Genomic DNA, 18,955 nt, shown 5'->3' with positions numbered 1-18,955 from the left:
GGTGTAGGTAGTTAAGAATTCTTTCTCTGCTTGTTATAATCTTGTGGGACATAGAAACAAACTCTGCTGGCCACCAGAGCCAGGGAATCAAGTGGTGTCCCCTGGGCAGTAGCCACAAAACTGGGGCATGGTACATGCCTCTTGAGAAACCTATATGTAGGTCAGGAAGCAACAGTTAAACCTGGACATGGAACAACAGACTGGTTCCAAATAGGAAAAGGAGTACATCAAGGCTGTATATTGTCACCCTGCTTATTTAACTTATATGCGGAGTACATCATGAGAAACGCTGGACTGGAAGAAACACAAGCTGGAATCAAGATTGCCGGGAGAAATATCAATCACCTCACATATGCAGATGACACCACCCTTATGGCAGAAAGTGAAGAAAAACTCAAGAGCTTCTTGATGAAAGTGAGAGAGGAGAGTGAAAAAGTTGGCTTAAAGCTCAACATTCAGAAAACTAAGATCATGGCATCTGGTCCCATCACTTCATGGGAAATTGATGGGGAAACAGTGGAAATAGTGTCAGACTTTGTTTTTCTGGGCTCCAAAATCACTGCAGATGGTGACTGCAGCCATGAAATTAAAAGACGCTTACTCCTTGGAAGGAAAATTATGACCAACTTAGACAGCATATTCAAAAGCAGAGACATTACTTTGCCAACAAAGTCCTTCTAGTCAAGGCTATGGTTTTTCCAGTGGTCATGTATGGATGTGAGAGTTGGACTGTTAAGAAAGCTGAGCACTGAAGAATTGATGCTTTTGAACTGTGGTGTTGGAGAAGACTCTTGGGAGTCCCTTGGACTGTAAGGAGATCCAACCAGTCCATTCTGAAGGAGATCAGCCCCGGGACTTCTTTGGAAGGAATGATGCTAAAGCTGAAACTCCAATACTTTGGCCACCTCATGTGAAGAGTTGACTCATTGGAAAAGACCCTGAGGGCAGGAGGAGAAGGGGATGACAGAGGATGAGATGGCTGGATGGCATCACCTACTCGATGTACGTGATTCTGAATGAATCTGGGAGTTGGTGATGGACAGGGAGGCCTGGAGTGCTGCGATTCATGGGGTTGCAAAGAGTCGGACACGACTGAGCGACTGAACTGAACTGCACTGAACATGTACACAAGCTCCTTTCTGGGAGATACCAGCGATCTGGAGCAAGACAGAGAAAGCACAGAGATGGCACCTGCCAGCCTCCATGTTTATGGAGTATCTTTGCAGAGTAGGCTCCTAGATGGATGTTGTTAAATTATCTCTGTGTGAGCTTCAGGTGGATAGCTAGGGAGCACTCTAACAACAATGCTCAGTTTATGATAGCCCGGTCTCATGTGCCTCGTGGATGCAAGCCCTTTCGGCTTTCAAAATTAGATGTTTTGGGGGCTCATCTCTCAGGTGCTGCTCTTAAAAGCTGTGGTGCCAGATGTGGGGTTCAAACCCATCACTCCTCATGGAGAAGCTCAAACTTGTGAGTTCTCCTCTTATCTTGCCTGGGAAATCCTATGGACAGAGGAGCCTGGTAGGCTACAGTTCAAAGGGTCGCAAAGAGTCAGACACGACTGAGCGACTAAGCATGAACTGGGGGAGGGTTCATGGTAAGACTGTGTCTCAGCCTGTCCTACCCATTTTGATGTGGGTTTTTTTCTTTGCTTGATGTGTAGGAGTCATTAAGCTACTTTTGGGGTTTCTTTCAGAGGATATTGTTTTGCCTGTAGTTGTAGATTCAGTGTGTCCATGAGAGGAGGCGAGTTCATCTTGAACCCAAACCTTCATGAACTTTTTATAGCCTACTTTTGGCATGCAACAATATGTTACAGTCATTTTTCATGCCAATGAAAATAAAAGTCAAGCCCTTTTTCATGCTGAAAAATGTCATTATATGTGTACTCCAAATGTTACTTTAAATCACTTTATCAGTTCTGTGTAAATGTCTAGACTATTTGATATCTATTATAAACAAGTTATAAGCTCCCTTGTGCTTACATTTTTATCAAAGTATGCAATTATCTCTTTAGGATAATTCTTAGAAATTGGATTGGTAGGTCAGGGGGTCTGCTCATTTTCCATTTTGATACACTGTGCTAAAATTCTCTTTAGGAAGACTGTGCCAAAGTGGTAGGCCCCACTGTTTCACATACTTGCCAACTGGTTTTGTTCATCTTTTTCATCTTTGCCAACCTTACCGACAATAAATGATATCCCTTTGTTATTATAATTCATATTTCTTCAGTTAGGAATGAAACTGAATGTTCCTTTCATATTTTAATTGGGTGTCTGCTTTAGCTTGCCCACTCCTTGTCTATCTTAAATTCAGTTTTAAAACATTGATTTGTGACAGTCCTTCATATCTATAAAGTATTTCACTTTTCTGACATACTGCAGATATTCCCTCCAATTTTTCATTTGTCTTTCACTCCTATTTATGCTCCCCTTTCTTTGTATAGGAACTTAAAGTTCATAGGCACTCAAATATATCAATATTTTTATTTGCAGTGTCTGGGTTCTGTGATTAGAATGGTAAGGATACACATCTCTTTTCTTCCAGTCTTTCTTTGGCCTTGTGGTTTTTCTGGGAGAAAGGGTGTGTAAGCCTACAAAAATTTTTTTTTGCTGTATTGCATGGCATATGGGATCTTAGTTCCCCCACCAGGGATCAGACCTAGGCCCCCTGCAGTCAAAGCACGAGTCTTAACCTCTGTACTGCCAGGAAAGTCTCTAAACTTTTTATTGAAGTATAACAATACATGAAACATAAACTTCTAGATGTTCAAGGTGGCTTTAGAAAAGGCAGAGGAATCAGAGACCAAATTGCCAAAATCGCTGGATCACTGAAAAAGCAAGAGGGTTCCAGAAAAACATCTATTTCTGCTTTATTGACTACGTTAAAGCCTTTGACTATGTGGATCACAACAAATTGTGGAAAATTCTGAAAGAGATGGGAATACCAGACAACCTGACTTGCCTCTTGAGAAATCTGTATGTAGGTCAGGAAGCAACAGTTAGAACTGGACATGGACAACAGACTGGTTCCAAATAGGAAAAGGAGTACGTCAAGGCTGTATATTGTCACCCTGCTTATTTAATTTCTATGCAGAGTACATCATGAGAAACGCTGGGCTGGAGGAAGCACAAGCTGGAATCAAGATCATCAGGAGAAATATCAATAACCTCAGATATGCAGATGACACCACCCTTATGGCAGAAAGTGAAGAAAAACTAAAAAGAGCCTTTTGATGAAAGTGAAAGAGGAGAGTGAAAAAGTTGGCTTAAAGCTCAACATTCAGAAAACTAAGATCATGGCATCTGGTCCCATCACATCATGGCAAATAGATGGGGAAACAGTGTCAGACTTTAGTTTTTTGGGCTCCAAAATCACCACAGATGGTGATTGCAGCCATGAAATTAAAAGACGCTTACTCCTGGGAAGGAAAATTATGACCAGCCTAGACAGCATATTCAAAAGCAGAGACATTACTTTGCCAACAAAGGTCCCTCTAGTCAAGGCTATGGTTTATCCAATAGTCATGTATGGATGTGAAAGATGGACTATAAAGAAAGCTGAGTGCTGGAGAACTGATGCTTTTGAACTGTGGTGTTGGAGAAGACTCTTGAGAGTCCCTTGGACTGCACGGAAACCCAACAAGTCCATTCTAAAGGAGATCAGTCCTGAATATTCATTGGAAGGACTGATGCTGAAGCTGAAACTCCAATACTTTGGCCACCTCATGCGAAGAGTTGACTCATTGGAAAAGATCCTGATGCTGGGAAAGATGGGAGGTGGGAGAAGAAGGGGATGACAGAGAATGAGATGGTTGGATGGCATCACCAACTCAATGGGCATGAGTTTGAGTAAACTCCAGGAGTTGGTGATGGACAGGAAGGCCTGGCATGCTGCAGTCCATGGGGTCGCAAAGAGTCGGACACTGAGCGACTGAACTGAACATACTTATGTGTGCTCAGTTGTGTCTGACTCTCTGCGACCCCGTGGACTGTAACTCACCCGGCTCCTCTGTCCATGGGATTCTCCAGGCAAGAATACTGCAGTGGGTTGCCATGTCCTCCTCCAGGGGATCTTCCTGACCCAGGGATCGAACCCGTGTCTTCTGCATTGGCAGGCAGATTCTTTACCACTGAGCCACCTTTGAAGCCCCCACAACATAAAATGTAAAAGTTTCAAATCATTAAGTCTACAGCTTCATTTTCACAAAGTGATATGCATCCCAGATTCTAACCCAGAAATCCCTGATCTGATGTGCCCTCTTTCAGGCCATTATAGTATCAAAGTGTGAGGTCAAATGCAGGAAACAACTTTATGATTTCCTGCATGGCAGCCCAGTTGTCCCGACACTATTTATTGAATACCCTATTTTTTATTCGTGGATTAGAACTGTCTACTTATATTCCCACAATTACTTGGTCTATTTCTAGCTTTGCTATTTTAGTCCATTGATCTGTCTGGTTTCATCATTGTCATATTCTTTTCATTAGTCAGGTGGGGTTTATAGTATATTTTCAAATCTGGCTGTGTACGCCCCATCTCACTGCTATTCTTTCTCAGATAACCTTTAGAATCATTTATTTGCAATGTGCCTCCCTTGTCTGCCCAAATCCTATTAAGATTCTAATTGTTAATTCATTAAATGTATCAGTTAATTTGGGAAAATTTGACTTTTTTCTCTTAATGTTGCCTTCCCATGTAAAAACAAGGTTTTTCTCTCCATTTATTCCATGTTCCTTGCAGGGATTTTATTGTTTTCTTCAAATAGATCCTGTACATCTTGTTATGTTTATTCTTAGGCATTTTAAGGCTTTTCATTATTATTGGAAATAAATGATTTTTTTTTATAACTTCTAGTCTAACATTTTAATTAGTTAATTGTAGTTAGAGAGGCAATTAAGTTTTTTGTCTATGGATTTTCAAACAGCTTACTGAACTCATTCCAATGGGTTTTCATTTGATTCTCCTGAGTTTTTCAGGTTTATCATTATACGTGTCATGTGATTCCAATCTATCCCTCCACATTGAATCTTTGGTCAGCATGTTAAGATTCCATAGCTTGCAGACTGTAAAACTCCATTTCCTCTTCTCTCCAGCCACACTACTTCTTTCTCTTCACTGTATTCATTTCTTTCCCCCTGCTCACTCCTCCTGTCCCAACCTGGCTGCAATCATCCTGACTCCACCAAAATGCTTCTTGCTATGGTCTATCGGGTTCCACATCTGCAAATACAATTGTCATTTTAACCTTCCATCTCACGGGATGGCTCTGTCTCATAGATTCTGATGGCCACGCCCTCATGCCCTCCCCTTTCCGTGGCACCCATCACCTGCAGTCTTTCTCCTGCATCTCTGCTGCTCTTTCTGAATCCATGGTACCCCCGCCTCTGCAATTTATTATTGAGAATTCTTATTGCTCAACATTAGACCCTCGTCTTTTCATATTTTTACTCTCTACTTAGGTGATTTCACCCAGTTTTGTGGTTTTAATTACCAACTATGTGCACATGGCTCCCGACTTTATATCTCAGGATCAGGGCTTTCCTCTGAGATGCACATTCACACATCCATTTGCCCCTCAACATTTCTGCTTGAATATCTCAAGCTCATCTTAAATTCACCAAGGCCAGCATTAAAAGCATAACATCTCTCCCCAGATCCACTCCTCTTCACAGTTTCCATCAGTGCCTGGCATCTGTATCTACCCTGAAAACCGTCCTCCGTTCCATTCTCTCCCATTGTCATAGCCAGTCCCCAAGCCACTGGGTTTTACATCCTAACAGATGCAAAATTCTTAATCATTTCTCCTTTTGCACCAGTACCACTCTGGTTTGGACTACTATCACCTTTCACTGGATGGCTAATATAGCAGCCTGCCTGGTCTCTCCATGCTCTTGAAAGTGAAAGTGAAGTCACTCAGTCGTGTCCGACTCTTTGCGACCCCATGGACTGTAGCCTATCAGGCTCCTCCATCCATGGGATTTTCCAGGCAAGAGTGCTGGAGTGGATTGCCATTTCCTTCTCCAGGGGATCTTCCTGACCCAGGAATCGAACCCAGGTCTCCTGCATTGCAGGCAGACACTTTACCGTCTGAGCCACCTCCTTCATTTTCCTCCCTGCATCTGTGCAGATCTTATGTTGTTCTTATGCTTTAAACCCTTTGTCATTTTGCCCTTGCCATTCCTCAGTGATAAATACCAAAATCCTCAACCGTGGACTGCAGGACTCTAGCGGTGAGACCCCCATCTGTACTCTTCGCTGCTTGTAAAATTTCAAATACAGAAATGTGTAACTGAGAAAAGAAAAATTCCCTGTAATTCTATCAGTAGAGATAACTGCTGTATCTCTTAAACAGTTTGGGGTGTATTCTTCCAGATGACTTTTTAATGGATATATTATATCTCTTATCTGTTATTATATCAGTTTATATGTGTGCATCTATAAACTTATTACATATGTATTATACATAGATACTTGTATATATGTAGACAGAAACATGTCATAAATATCTACATCTTTCTACATATCTACATGTTGTGGTCACCTGCAGACACAGATGGAACTCCACCCCCACCCTCCAACTCTGCCCCCCATAACAAGGCTGATGACACATACATATACCAAGAGGGTATGAAAGGTTTATTGCTTAGTTACATAGTTGAGGTCTCTGAGGGAGCAGGCAAGGCGATTGGTTGGAGTTTATTTTGCAGCCAGATTTGAGGGTTCCCATGTGAGGTCAGGGGCTTGTGTGCCTTGAATCTCCTGTTAGCACCAAAGATGAAGCACCCAGTCTTTCTTTTCAGTTTGTTCAGAAGCTAGAGTACAAGGGAAGTGAGGAGGGTGAGGCTTAATGGCTGTCAGCTGTCATGAAGTGGAGTCAGACTCTTCTTTACACTATATATTCTCATCTGTGAGTACACATGTAGACAGGTTCATGTTCAAACATTATACACAGCTGTCCATCCATCAGTCTATCCACACACATCCATATACAGATCTCCATATTGCAACTGTCTTTCCTCGTTAATTATGTTAGTATGTGTAGACCAACTTCATTCTTTTATGTAGATGTGTAGACTTCCATTGCAGAGATGTGCATAATTAGATGGCCATTATCTTGGTGATGAAATTGTCTCTAATGTTCTTTCTTTCTGCTTTTACAAACAACGGGGCCCCTGAACATCACGCAAACCTTTGTTCCTGTGTAACCGTGTTAGTCGTTGAGCTCTTTTATGTTCCAAATATCGTAAAAACTGTGTCTAAGATTCTTTGAAGTGATATTCTAGAGGCAAGAGACAGTTTGCTAATATATAAAATATGTATATAAACACAAAACAGAGGAAAGAGTTGGTGGTGGGGGTGGTCTGGTGTGTAGTGTTGTTCAGTTCAGATCAGTTCAGTCACTCAGTTATGTCCGAATCTTTGCCACCCCACGGACTACAGCACGCCAGGCCTCCCTGTCCATCACAAACTCCTGAGTTTGTTCAATTCATGCTCATTGAGTCGGTGATACCATCCAACCATCTTATCCTCTGTCGTCTCCTTCTCCTCCTATTTGCGATGAAGTGATGGGACCAGATGCCATGATCTTAGTTTTCTGAATGTTGAGCTATAAGCCAACTTTTCCACTCTCCTCTCTCACTTTCATCAAGAGACTCTTTAGTTCTTTGCTTTCTGCCATAAGGGTGTTCTCATCTGTATGTCTGAGGTTATTGATATTTCTCCCAGCAATCTTGATTCCAGCTTGTGCTTCCTCCAGCCCAGCGTTTCTCATGATGTACTCTGCATAGAAATTAAATAAGCAGGGTGACAATATATAGCCTTGACATACTCTCTTTCCTATTTGGAACCAGTCTGTTGTTCCATGTCCAGTTCTAACTGTTGCTTCTTGACCTGCATACAGATATCTCAGGAGGCAGGTAAGATAGTCTGGCATTCCCATCTCTTTCAGAATTTTCCAGTTTGTTGTGATCCACACAGTCAAAGGCTTTGGCATACTCAATAAAGCAGATGTTTTTCTGGAATGTTCTTGCTTTTTCTTTTGGCTGTCCCATAGTTATGTTTAATTTGGTTTTTAAATGATGACACTGCTGGAGACAATAAAATGATGTAAAAATAAATCAACAGAGAAAACTATTTGTCATGCTTTAGAATGATTCAGAACTGGTACAATAAAATTATTTCCTTAATATCTGAATTTTGGTTTTCCAAGTAGGTTCACCTTAGGACTATTGCTTAATACATGTTCTTTTTTTTTTTTTAATCTATTTTTATTTAAATTTAAATTTATTTATTTAAATTGGAGGCTAATTACTTTACAATATTGTATTGGTTTTGCCATACATCAACATGAATCCGCCATGGGTGTACATGTGTTCCCCATCCTGAACCCCCCTCCCACCTCCCTCCCCATACCATCCCTTTGGGTCATCCCACTGCACCAGCCCCAAGCATCCTGTATCAAACCTAGACTGGCAATTCTTTTCTTATATGACATTATACATGTTTCAAATCCATCCTCCCAAATCATCCCACCCTCTCCCTCTCCCACAGAGTCCAAAAGACTGTTCTATACATCTGTGTCTCTTTTGCTGTCTCTCATACAGGATTATCGTTACCATCTTTCTAGATTCCATATATATGCGTTAGTACACTATATTGGTGTTTTTCTTTCTGGTTTACTTCACTCTGTATAATCAGCTCCAGTTTCATCCACCTCATTAGAACTGATTCAAATGTATTCTTTTTAATGGCTGAGTAATACTCCATTGTGTATACGTTCTTGCTTTTTTGATGATCCAATGGATGTTGGCAATTTGATCTCTGTTTCCTCTGCCTTTTCTAAAACCAGCTTGAACATCTGGAAGTTCACAGTTCACGTACTGTTGAAGCCTGGCTTGGAGAATTTTGAGCATTACTTTACTAGTGTACGAGATGAGTGCAGTTGTGCAGTAGGTTGAGCATTCTTTGCCATTGCCTTTCTTTGGGATTGGAATGAATACTGACCTTTTCCAGTCCCATGGCCACTGCTGGGTTTTCCAAATTTGCTGGCATACTGAGTGCAGCACTTTCACAGCATCATCTTTCAGGATTTGAAATAACTAGAATTCCATGACCTTCACTAGCTTTGTTCATAGTGATGCTTTCTAAGGCCCACTTGACTTCACATTCCAGGATGTCTGGCTCTAGGTGAGTGATCACACCATCATGATTATCTGAGTCGTGAAGATCTTTTTTGTATAGTTCTTCTGTGTATTCTTGCCACCTCTTCTTAATATCTTCTGCTTTGTTAGGTCCATACCATTTCTGTCCTTTATTGTGCTCATTTTTGCATGAAAAGTTCCCTTGGTATCTCTAATTTTCTTGAAGAGATCTCTAGTCTTTCCCATTCTATTGTTTTCCTCTATTTCTTTCCATTGATCACTGTGAAAGGCTTTCTTATCTTTCCTTGCTATTCTTTGGAACTCTGCATTCAAATAGGTATATATTTTATTCTCTCCTTTGCCTTTGGCTTCTCTTCTTTTCACAGCTATTTGTAAGGCCTCCTCAGACAACCATTTTGCCTTTTTGCATTTCTTTTTCTTGGGGATGGTCTTGATCACTGCCTCCTGTACAACTGTCACGAAACTTTGTCCATAGTTCTTCAGGCACTCTATCAGATCTAATCTCTTGAATCTATTTGTCACTTCCACTGTATAGTCATAAGGGATTTGATTTAGGTCATACCTGAGTGGTCTAGTGGTTTTCCCTACTTTCTTCAATTTAAGTCTGAATTTAGCAATAAGGAGTTCATGATCTGAGCCACAGTCAGCTCCCCATCTTGTTTTTGCTGACTGTATAGAGCTTGTCCATCTTTGGCTGCAAAGAATATAATCAGTCTGATTTTGGTATTGACCATGTGTTGATGTCCATGTGTAGAGTCTTCTCTTGTGTTGTTGGAAGAGGGTGTTTGTTATGACCAGTTCATTCTCTTGGAAACACCATGTTAGCCTTTGCCCTGCTTCATTCTGTACTCCATGGCCAAATTTGCCTGTTACTCCAGGTATTTCTTGACTTCCTGCTTTTGCATTCCAGTCTCCTAAAATGAAAAGGACATCTTTTTTGGGTTAGTTCTAGGTCTTGTAGGTCTTCATAGAACTGTTCAACGTCAGCTTCTTCAGCATTACTGGTCACAGCATAGACTTGGATTATTGTGATATTGAATGGTTTGCCTTGGAAACAGAGATCATTGTCATTTTTGAGACTTCATCCAAGTACTGCATTTTGGACTCTTCTGTTGACTGTGATGGCTACTCCATTTCTTCTAAGGGATTCTTGCCCACACTAATAGATATAATGGTCATCTGAGTTAAATTCACCCATTCCAGTTCATTTTAGTTTGCTGATACCTAGAATGTTGATGTTCACTCTTGCCATCTCCTGTTTGACCACTTCCAATTTGCCTTGATTCATGGACCTAACATTCTAGGTTCCTATGCAATATTGCTCTTTACAGCATTGGCCTTTACTTCCAACATCAGTCACATCCACAACTGGGTCGTGTTTTTGCTTTGGTCTTTTCATTCTTTCTGGAGTTATTTCTCCACTGATCTCCAGTAGCATATTGGGCACCTACCGACCTGGGGAGTTCATCTTTCAGTGTCCTATCTTTCTTCCTTTTCATACTGTTCATGGGGTTCTCAAGGCAAGAATACTGAAGTGGTTTGCCATTCTGTTTTCCAGTGGACCATGTTTTGTCAGAAGTCTCCACCATGACCCATCTATCTTGGTTGGCCCTACATGGCATGTGTCATAGATTCATTGAGCTATACAAGATGTGGGCCATGTGATCAGATTGGTTCATTTTCTGTGATAAGGTGTAGGGTGGTTAGGGAGGGCATTTATAATAGGGCAGAGTCATGTGGGAGTGACCACAGATGTCTAAGGAAGAGTGTTCTTGTGTAGAAAAAGTGTATTGAATAATTTTTAGGTCAAAGGGTGTGTATATTTTAATTGCAATGAATCTTGTCAAATTATTTTCATTTAAAAAATTTATATGCTCTTGATAAGTAACACACTCTTAAAGCATCTGTTTCTTTCCATCACTAACCCCTCCCCCCCTTTTTTTCATGTTGAGTGTTTTTTTGCTTCTATTTTTTTAATTGGAGGATAATTTCTTTACAATATTGTGTTGGCCTCTGCCATACATTAATGTGAAATCAGCCACAGGTATACATATTCCCTTCTCTCCTGAACTCCCCATCTCCTGCCCCATTCCACCCCTCTAGGTTGTCATTGACCACCGTCAAATCCCCTTTTTAACCTTTTTTGATATTGGTGGACAATAAATTATATCATGTCTTAATGTGTACTTTATTAGTAAGGCTGAGCATCTCTCCTCTGTTTATTATCCATTTGTATTTTTTTGGGGGGGTAATTTTCTTATTTATGTGATTTGCAGAATTTCTGCAGGCCATGAACTAATTATTATACTAGAGATATTTTTTCTTTGTTCATGGTTTGCCTTAAGATGTTACTAGTCAAGTTTTTGACATATAAAATTAAAACTTTTTTTGTCAACTTAACAGTTATTTTCACCTAGAGAGTTAGTGTTTTGGGTCATGTTGAATGGCCTTCAGCACCCACTAAACCATATTTCTAAAAACATTTCTAAAACAGCAAAGCCTTTCAGTGTTTCATCTAAAACATTAATTTCTTTATTTACAGTTTACTAATGCTTAAGCTCTGAGCTAAAGATCCAGCTTTAAAAAGCAACACAATGCTTAGCTGCTTTCCTGGCCCATAAGCATTTGTCTAGTTCAATTGATTCACGTGCTTCTACTGTGGCAATTCAATTTCCATAGATCCTTGGTACTATTTTGTGACTCACTGCTTTACTGATCTATTTTGGCATCAATATCATATTTCTAATGATTGGAGTTTGTTTAGTGACTCTTGGGTTAATCACCTCAAGATTCCCTTACCCACACATGTTTTCAGAAGTTTCTTGAGCTTTTAAAACATGTTAATGATTAGAATAAATTTTTTTTCCCCTCCAAATTGACTCAAAAATCCTATTGGGATTTTACTTGAGATCCATTAGAGTTACTACAGATTACCTTGAGAACTACTTTTTAAAACAATAGTGTTTTTCTATTTAAGAACAAATTTAGTTTTCATGTCCCTTAGTAGAGTTTTAGTCTTTATGTCTTACACATTTCTTAAGTTTATTTCTAAATACTTTATTTGTATTCCTATTAGCTGTGTCCAACAAACTTAATATGCTGGATTTTCATTCCCCTCAGTGTTACTTTTTTTCTTAATGTTTTGATGCATGGATTGTTTAAGAGTTTGGAAATTTTGCTGTTATCTTTGTTATTTCTAGCTTTGATAGCATTTTAGTCAGAGAACACATTCGATGGTTGCAGTTCTTCTAATTCCTTTGAGGTTAATTTTATGGCCCAGAATGAGGTCTTTCTTGGTGAATATTTCATGGTTAGAAAAGAATATGTATTCTGCTGTGTGTTGGGTGGGGTGTTCCATAAGTGTCAGTGAACTCCTGTTGGTTGATGGTATTGTAAAGTTTTTTATCCTTGCTGATCTTCGGTCTAGCAGTTCTGTCAACTGTGGAGAGTGGTTTTTTACTGAAAAATCACCACAGTGGCTTTTTCAGTTTTTACTGAAAGAATGTAATCTGAAGCTCTTCAGTATATCAGCCTTTAGGAGTGCTGTCTTGTTGGACTGAATCTTTTATCACTGTGTAATATCCCTCTTTGTACCTGGCGTGTGCTGATTATTAGAAGTAGGGATTTACAGATCTTTGTTTTTATTTTTTTTATTTTTACTTTACTTTACAATATTGTATTGGTTTTGCCATACATTGAGAGATCTTTGTTTTTAATACAGTGAATCTGGAGTGAAGCCTGAAAAGACTCATTTCTACAAAGTTCCCAGATGATCTTTAGTATTTTTCACTGTTTGGTGGTGTTTTTTGTTTTGGATATATATCAACAATATATTGCTGCATCATATGGTAGTCCTAGTTTTAGTTATCTGAGAAATCTTGATACTGTTTTCCACAGTGGTTGCACCAACTTATATTCTCACCAACAGTGTACGAGAGTTCCCCTTTCTCCACATTTGTGTCAACATCTGTTATTTGTGTGCTTTTTGAGGCTAGCCATTCTGATAGGTGTGAGGAGATATCTCACTGTGATTTGATTTGCATTTCCCTGATAATTAGTGATGTTGAGCATCTCCTCATGTGCCTGTTAGCCATCAGCATTTCCTCTTTGGCCATTTTTATAATTAGGTATCAGAGTTCGTGCTTGCTAACAATAAAAATTGACTTGGGTTAACTTAGGCATAGAAGACTTTATTGAAAGAATATCTAGTAACACTGGCTGGATTGCTGGAGTCCCACTAGCAAACAGAGCCCAAAACCCTCTAGGGAATTGCTCTCCCTGATCCTAGCTGTGGAGCACAGTTCTGTGACCTCAACTGAACCCAGCAGGGTCTCACACCATCTTGGACTTTGAATCTGGTGCAAAGGATATGAAGTAGAGCTAGTTTAGAATTATTCAGGAGGTGGTAGGAATTTTGGTGTTAAAATAGAAGTGGCAGTAAAGGCAGGACCTAGACACTACATCTATTCCCAAAAGACTTCCTCCTGGTTCATCCTGTCAGAACTGAAGAGGGCAAGTTGACTTTCAGCAGAGGGGGTTATTACAGGAAAGGAGAGGGTTACTGGTTAAGCGAGCTGAATTGGTATGAGAAGGGGTAGGAAAACAGGCAGCTCTCTCATCTTCCCCAGGTATTGGTTTTTCCAGTGATAGCCAAGGGGTGGGTGCAGGGAGAAGCCTGACCTGGCCGGTGCATGTTAACATCACTCCCAGCTTCTGGAAGAGTCACACAAAATGCCTACAAAAGCTTGGCCCAAATAAATACTAGATCTAAGATGTCAGAATTGCACAATTTACAGAATGGCTGCAAAGCCTTTCATTTATGTATTTGGTGGGATGAATCCTTATTTTCCCTTAGGCATGAAGATCAGTTGAAAAGTGACTGGGGTGCAGTATATTGAGTTATTCCTTGTGCTTTTCAGGTTCTTATGAGTGCATCGTTCCTGGGGGCCCTGTGTCTCTTCTCATCTGTCTGTGTGGTATGTGCCATTTCTGCATTTACTCTCCCCATTGAGACCAAAGGTCGGGCCCTACAGGTAAGTGATGTGGGAATCTAAGGATTCTCCTTTTTACCAAAGGAAATGAGCCTGGAGTATGAAAATTCTTTTAAGTAGAGGTGATAATGCCCAAGCCTGTGCTCACACAAGGGTACATTTGTTTAGCAGGTTCCAGCAGAAAAATTGGGTATCCAGTGTTCTTCCATGTAACTTTGAGCAGCATACTGATTATTCACTTCAAACCTTTGCTTCCTGTAAAGCTTGAACTGGGACTAAATGAGTATTACTGATACTTCAGCATTCTACCCTTTCCACTTCTGTATAGAAGCAGTGCTGCAGAGCTAAATGTGGCCATAGGGTCAGAAACAGCTGTTTGCATTGCCTGTAGGATCACAGAGTCTTTACTGTCGGTCCCACTATCTTCCCCCCCGTTTTATCAACTGCCGCTGGTAAGAGTAGAGGCAAAAACTTCCACACAGCACCAGTTGCCATCCAATACTGACAGTCAGACAAAAAGTACATAAAAAGATATCCCAGAAGTATAAAGTGTGCTCCTGGGGGCAAAGTTGTATGAGAGACAGCTTCTCCTAGCCCTCTGCCCTTACAGTTGGCTGTTTCCCTGCCTTAAATACAAAGCTTATTGCTTGCAGGCAAGGGCATGTGTGTACACGCACACATGGGAAAGGTGGGAGAACAGCTGAAGTTAGTGTATACAGTTGACCATTGAACAGGGGTTAGGACACCAACCTTCCAGGCTGTCAAAACCTGCAGTATTAAAAACTTAAGTCTTCAGTGTCCACAGTTCCTCACATCTGCAGATTCAACCAACCATGAACTGCAGATTATACAGTACTAGAATATTTACAGTTGGAAAAAAATCCACGTAAAAGTGGACCTGCACAATTCAACCCCATGCTGTTTGAAAGTTAACTGTAGTTTGGCTGAATGCAGCCTGCCCTCTCTCCCATATGCTATTTATAGTGAATCATGTGCACATGTTAATTATTTGTCCTGGTACAGATGTGTTTTGTTGTCTGAGTAGTTGGAAAACACTATTGAGTAAAGAGAGGGAAAGCACAACACGCTAGTGTCAATTTTTTCTTGTTCTAGATTCAAGATGTGTTATTCTGTTTTCCCTTTAACTTTTAATCCTTAAGGTAATATGCATTTTAATCACAGATTAGATAACTTGCTAAGTAATTAGAAATTTAGGGCTTCGTTTAGGTTCCTTACTTGGAAAGGTGACCTAATCACTGAATCCTTAAAACTAGGGATTGTATTGGGTGATTCAGATGATTCCTTTTAATCTTAAATAATAGGATTATCACACTCTTCACACAGTTGAGGAAAGTAGGCAAGGGAAAGTTAAGTAACTTGTATAAAGGTGAAAGTGAAGTTGCTGAGTTATGTCCGACTCTTTGCGACCTCATGGACTGTAGCCTACCAGGCTCCTCTGTCCATGGGATTTTCCAGGCAATAGTACTGGAGTGGATTGCCACTTTTTTCTCCAAGGGATCTTCCCAACCCAGGGATCGAACCCGGGTCTCCTGCATCATAGACAGATGCTTTACTGTCTAAGCCACAAGGGAAATCCAAAACTTGTATAAAGGAACATGCTAAATACAGAGGGACTGGAATTTAAACTAGATTGCAAAATTAAGTGGTGCTAAATCTTATGCTAATTTTCTATGGTGGTGGTTTTTTAAAGTAATAATATATATAAAATGAAATCTGGCTCATCATCTCACGTGCTTTATGGATTTCCGATTCAAGTCATATGAGCTAGTGACAAAAACCATTCCCTTTTCTGTTGATTGAAATGATATTATTTTACATGTCTGTTTATAAGACTTAATATCAGTTCCTACAACTTTCATATGCAGATCCAATAAATATATTTGTGTGGGAATATAGCCTTTGATGGCTCTGCCACTCAATGGCTGTATGTCTTCAGGCCAATCTCAGAAGGTGTATGTCTATATCTCAGTGTTGTGAGCACTTAACATATGAAGCTGTCTAGTAACCAATACAGTAAAACTTCTAAAAATGTTTAAAACATGCCTCAAATTTTACCTTTCAACAGCATCCCAAATAATTTGAATGAACCAACCTGGCCAATAGTTAATAGTAGTAATTTCACTTTAGAATTACTTTAAAAACTTATTTTGATGAACCTAGTAAACAATTAAAAAAAAAAAGGTAAGTATAATGTGATTTTTTTTCCCTAAATGACATTTGTAGTTGAATTATAAAAGTACTATTGCACTGTCAGGTACACAATGCAATAGTGTACCTGTCAGACCCTTAATTCCTTATTAAAGCTTTTAGTGCCAGATAGCTGAATGTGAAGACTTAAAAAAAAAATTAAATGTATTATCTATTATTTCTCCAGCAAATTAAATGAAGATCTGCAAATCTGTGTCTACCAAAGGAGAAAAATGTATTTTCATCTTCACAAAGAATTGTGGCACATTTAAAAACACCTGGTTTAATTTTGGTATACTACTTGGTAGTTAAGAAATTGATCATGTATTTTTGAAAAACAAGAGGATGAAATAAGTTAGCTGTATATATAGTCTCTTAGGGAAGACATCAATACAGAAGTTTCATAAAATATACATTAAGGTTGGTGAGGGATATCTAGGGGAGGGAGAAGCTGGCTTTCATTGCTTGGCATCAAGTCTGTTCATGTTTATATGAATAAGTAATAAGTATCAGACAAAACCTATACTTGATATTCTCCCTGAGGTATACAGCAAAAGCTGTATTAAAATTTTGTAGCTAACAGTGTCAGACTATTTTTCTGGGCTCCAAAATCACTGCAGATGGTGACTGCAGCCATGAAATTGAAAGACACTTACTCCTTGGAAGAAAAGTTATGACCAACGTAGACAGCATATTCAAAAGCAGAGACATTACTTTGCCAACAAAGGTCCGTCTAGTCAAGGCTATGGTTTTCCCAGTAGTCATGTATGGATGTGAGAGTTGGACTGTGAAGAAGGCTGAGTGCCGAAGAATTGATGCTTTTGAACTGTGGTGTTGGAGAAGACTCTTGAAAGTCCCTTGGACTGCAAGGAGATCCACCCTGGGATTTCTTTGGAAGGAATGATGCTAAAGCTGAAACTCCAGTACTTTGGCCACCTCATGTGAAGAGTTGACTCATTGGAAAAGACCCTGATGCTGGGAGGGATTGGGGGCAGGAGGAGAAGGGGACGACAGAGGATGAGATGGCTGGATGGCATCACCGACTCAATGGACGTGAGTCTGAGTGAACTCCGGGAGTTGGTGATGGACAGGGAGGCCTGGCGTGCTGCGATTCATGGGGTCGCAAAGAGTCGGACACGACTGAGCGACTGAACTGAAGACATGAGTTTGTGGTATCATTAAGCCTTTCAAAACAAATAGAAGTCATCAAATTCACAATTAGCATACTTAAATTGTGACCTCCATACTTTATAATGAAAATTACTTATTCATAAAAGAATGTGCTTTAATTCATTGCAGTCTTGTGTATATAATAACCAAAGTAGCTGGGAATAAACTTTTTCCCAGACATTCTATTTTGACTCTAATTTTATTACAGTATAGCAAGCTTTTCTACATGATGTAATTATATGCCATTTGGAGAACAATCACGTGCATGCATATCATACCTGTGCACACAGGTATGCTGTGGAAGAAAAACACCCATGTTTTTACATTTAGTCTTTTGTTGCTCTTTGGATTTATGGTAGACTTCTTAAAAGAGGAATCGATACCCAATGACTTGACTGCCCTACTCCTTCCACCTCCATTTTGCAATGGAAAAAAGAAAGAGAATTTCTTGCTACAATGATGAAGTGTCCCTGCACTAGTGAACTATGTGTATGCAAATCATTCCTATTTGAACTACAGGCACAAATGGCTTGAAGTCAGGAAACTGACTATAAAGGGCCAGAGAATAAACATTTCAGACTCTGAGCTACATATGGTCTCTGTCAACAGCCCTCGCCAGCCTTTAAAAATGTTATATCAGCTCTCAGGCTGTATAAAAGGAGGCCATAGGCTGAATTTGGCTAACAGGCCATAGTGGTTTTTTTGAAGTAAGTTTGAAGGCTCAAGATGGAGCCAATCCTGCCCAGGTGCCATGTCAGCAAACCAAAACTTAAATAACCTTCATGTCCCTGTATATGGTCTGCTTGACCAGAAACATGGTACAGCCAGTTGGCCAGACACCAAGCCAAGTGTGGCTCTCTACTTACCTCCTTATTCCTTAATTTTATCCTCCTGCCTTCAGCTCCCCTTTGCAGTATTTTGGGCCCCTGCAAGTGGAGAGTGCCTGCTTCAAGTGTCAAAGTTTGTTTGGATTGCCTAAATCGTCTTCTTTGATCGTCTGTAATGGTCTTTGGAGGGGAGGATGGAATCCCAAGCTGACTTCCAATGGCCTGTGGGGCAAGATGCATAGGCAAAGAGCCCACTGAACCCTTTGTGTTGTTTTTCTCATCATAACCAAGGGCAAGCCACTTAGGGATTTGAGCTCCGACCCCTTGTACACAGTTCTGATCCAAACAAACTTTATGTAAGGGGAAAAAGAAGTGTGTGTGTGTATACTTACTTCTCAGAAAAGTTCCAAGACAGCTATATTGGGAACCTACAATGGGTGGTAGCAGTTAGGAAATGCATAAAGAGAAGTCCACAGCAAAAAGTGTGGGGAGACTTGGAAAATAAGAAATTACAACTGTTTGAACTAATGGAACATCATCATCTAAGCAGCACAAGTCATACTATTAAAAGTCATTAGGGCGACTGCTGCTTTTA

The 18,955-nt window shown here is 40.0% G+C and overlaps 1 protein-coding gene across 1 annotated transcript in view; it reads left to right on the top strand.

Moving 5' to 3' along the window:
• SVOPL (SVOP like) overlaps window positions 1–18,512 on the top strand; it is a 97,167-nt gene extending 78,655 nt beyond the window's left edge. Inside the window, exons 14-15 of the mRNA XM_068972426.1 lie at window positions 14,084–14,197; window positions 18,345–18,512. Of these exons, the coding sequence (XP_068828527.1) occupies window positions 14,084–14,197; window positions 18,345–18,512 (282 nt within the window). The remainder of the gene's footprint in view (window positions 1–14,083; window positions 14,198–18,344) is intronic.
• The last annotated feature ends 443 nt before the right edge of the window (window positions 18,513–18,955 follow it).

This window comes from Capricornis sumatraensis, chromosome 5 (assembly GCF_032405125.1).
Source record: "Capricornis sumatraensis isolate serow.1 chromosome 5, serow.2, whole genome shotgun sequence".
Lineage (NCBI taxonomy): Eukaryota > Metazoa > Chordata > Mammalia > Artiodactyla > Bovidae > Capricornis > Capricornis sumatraensis.
Note: the sequence above shows the minus strand (reverse complement) of the source record. Positions and strands in the feature narration are given on the sequence as shown.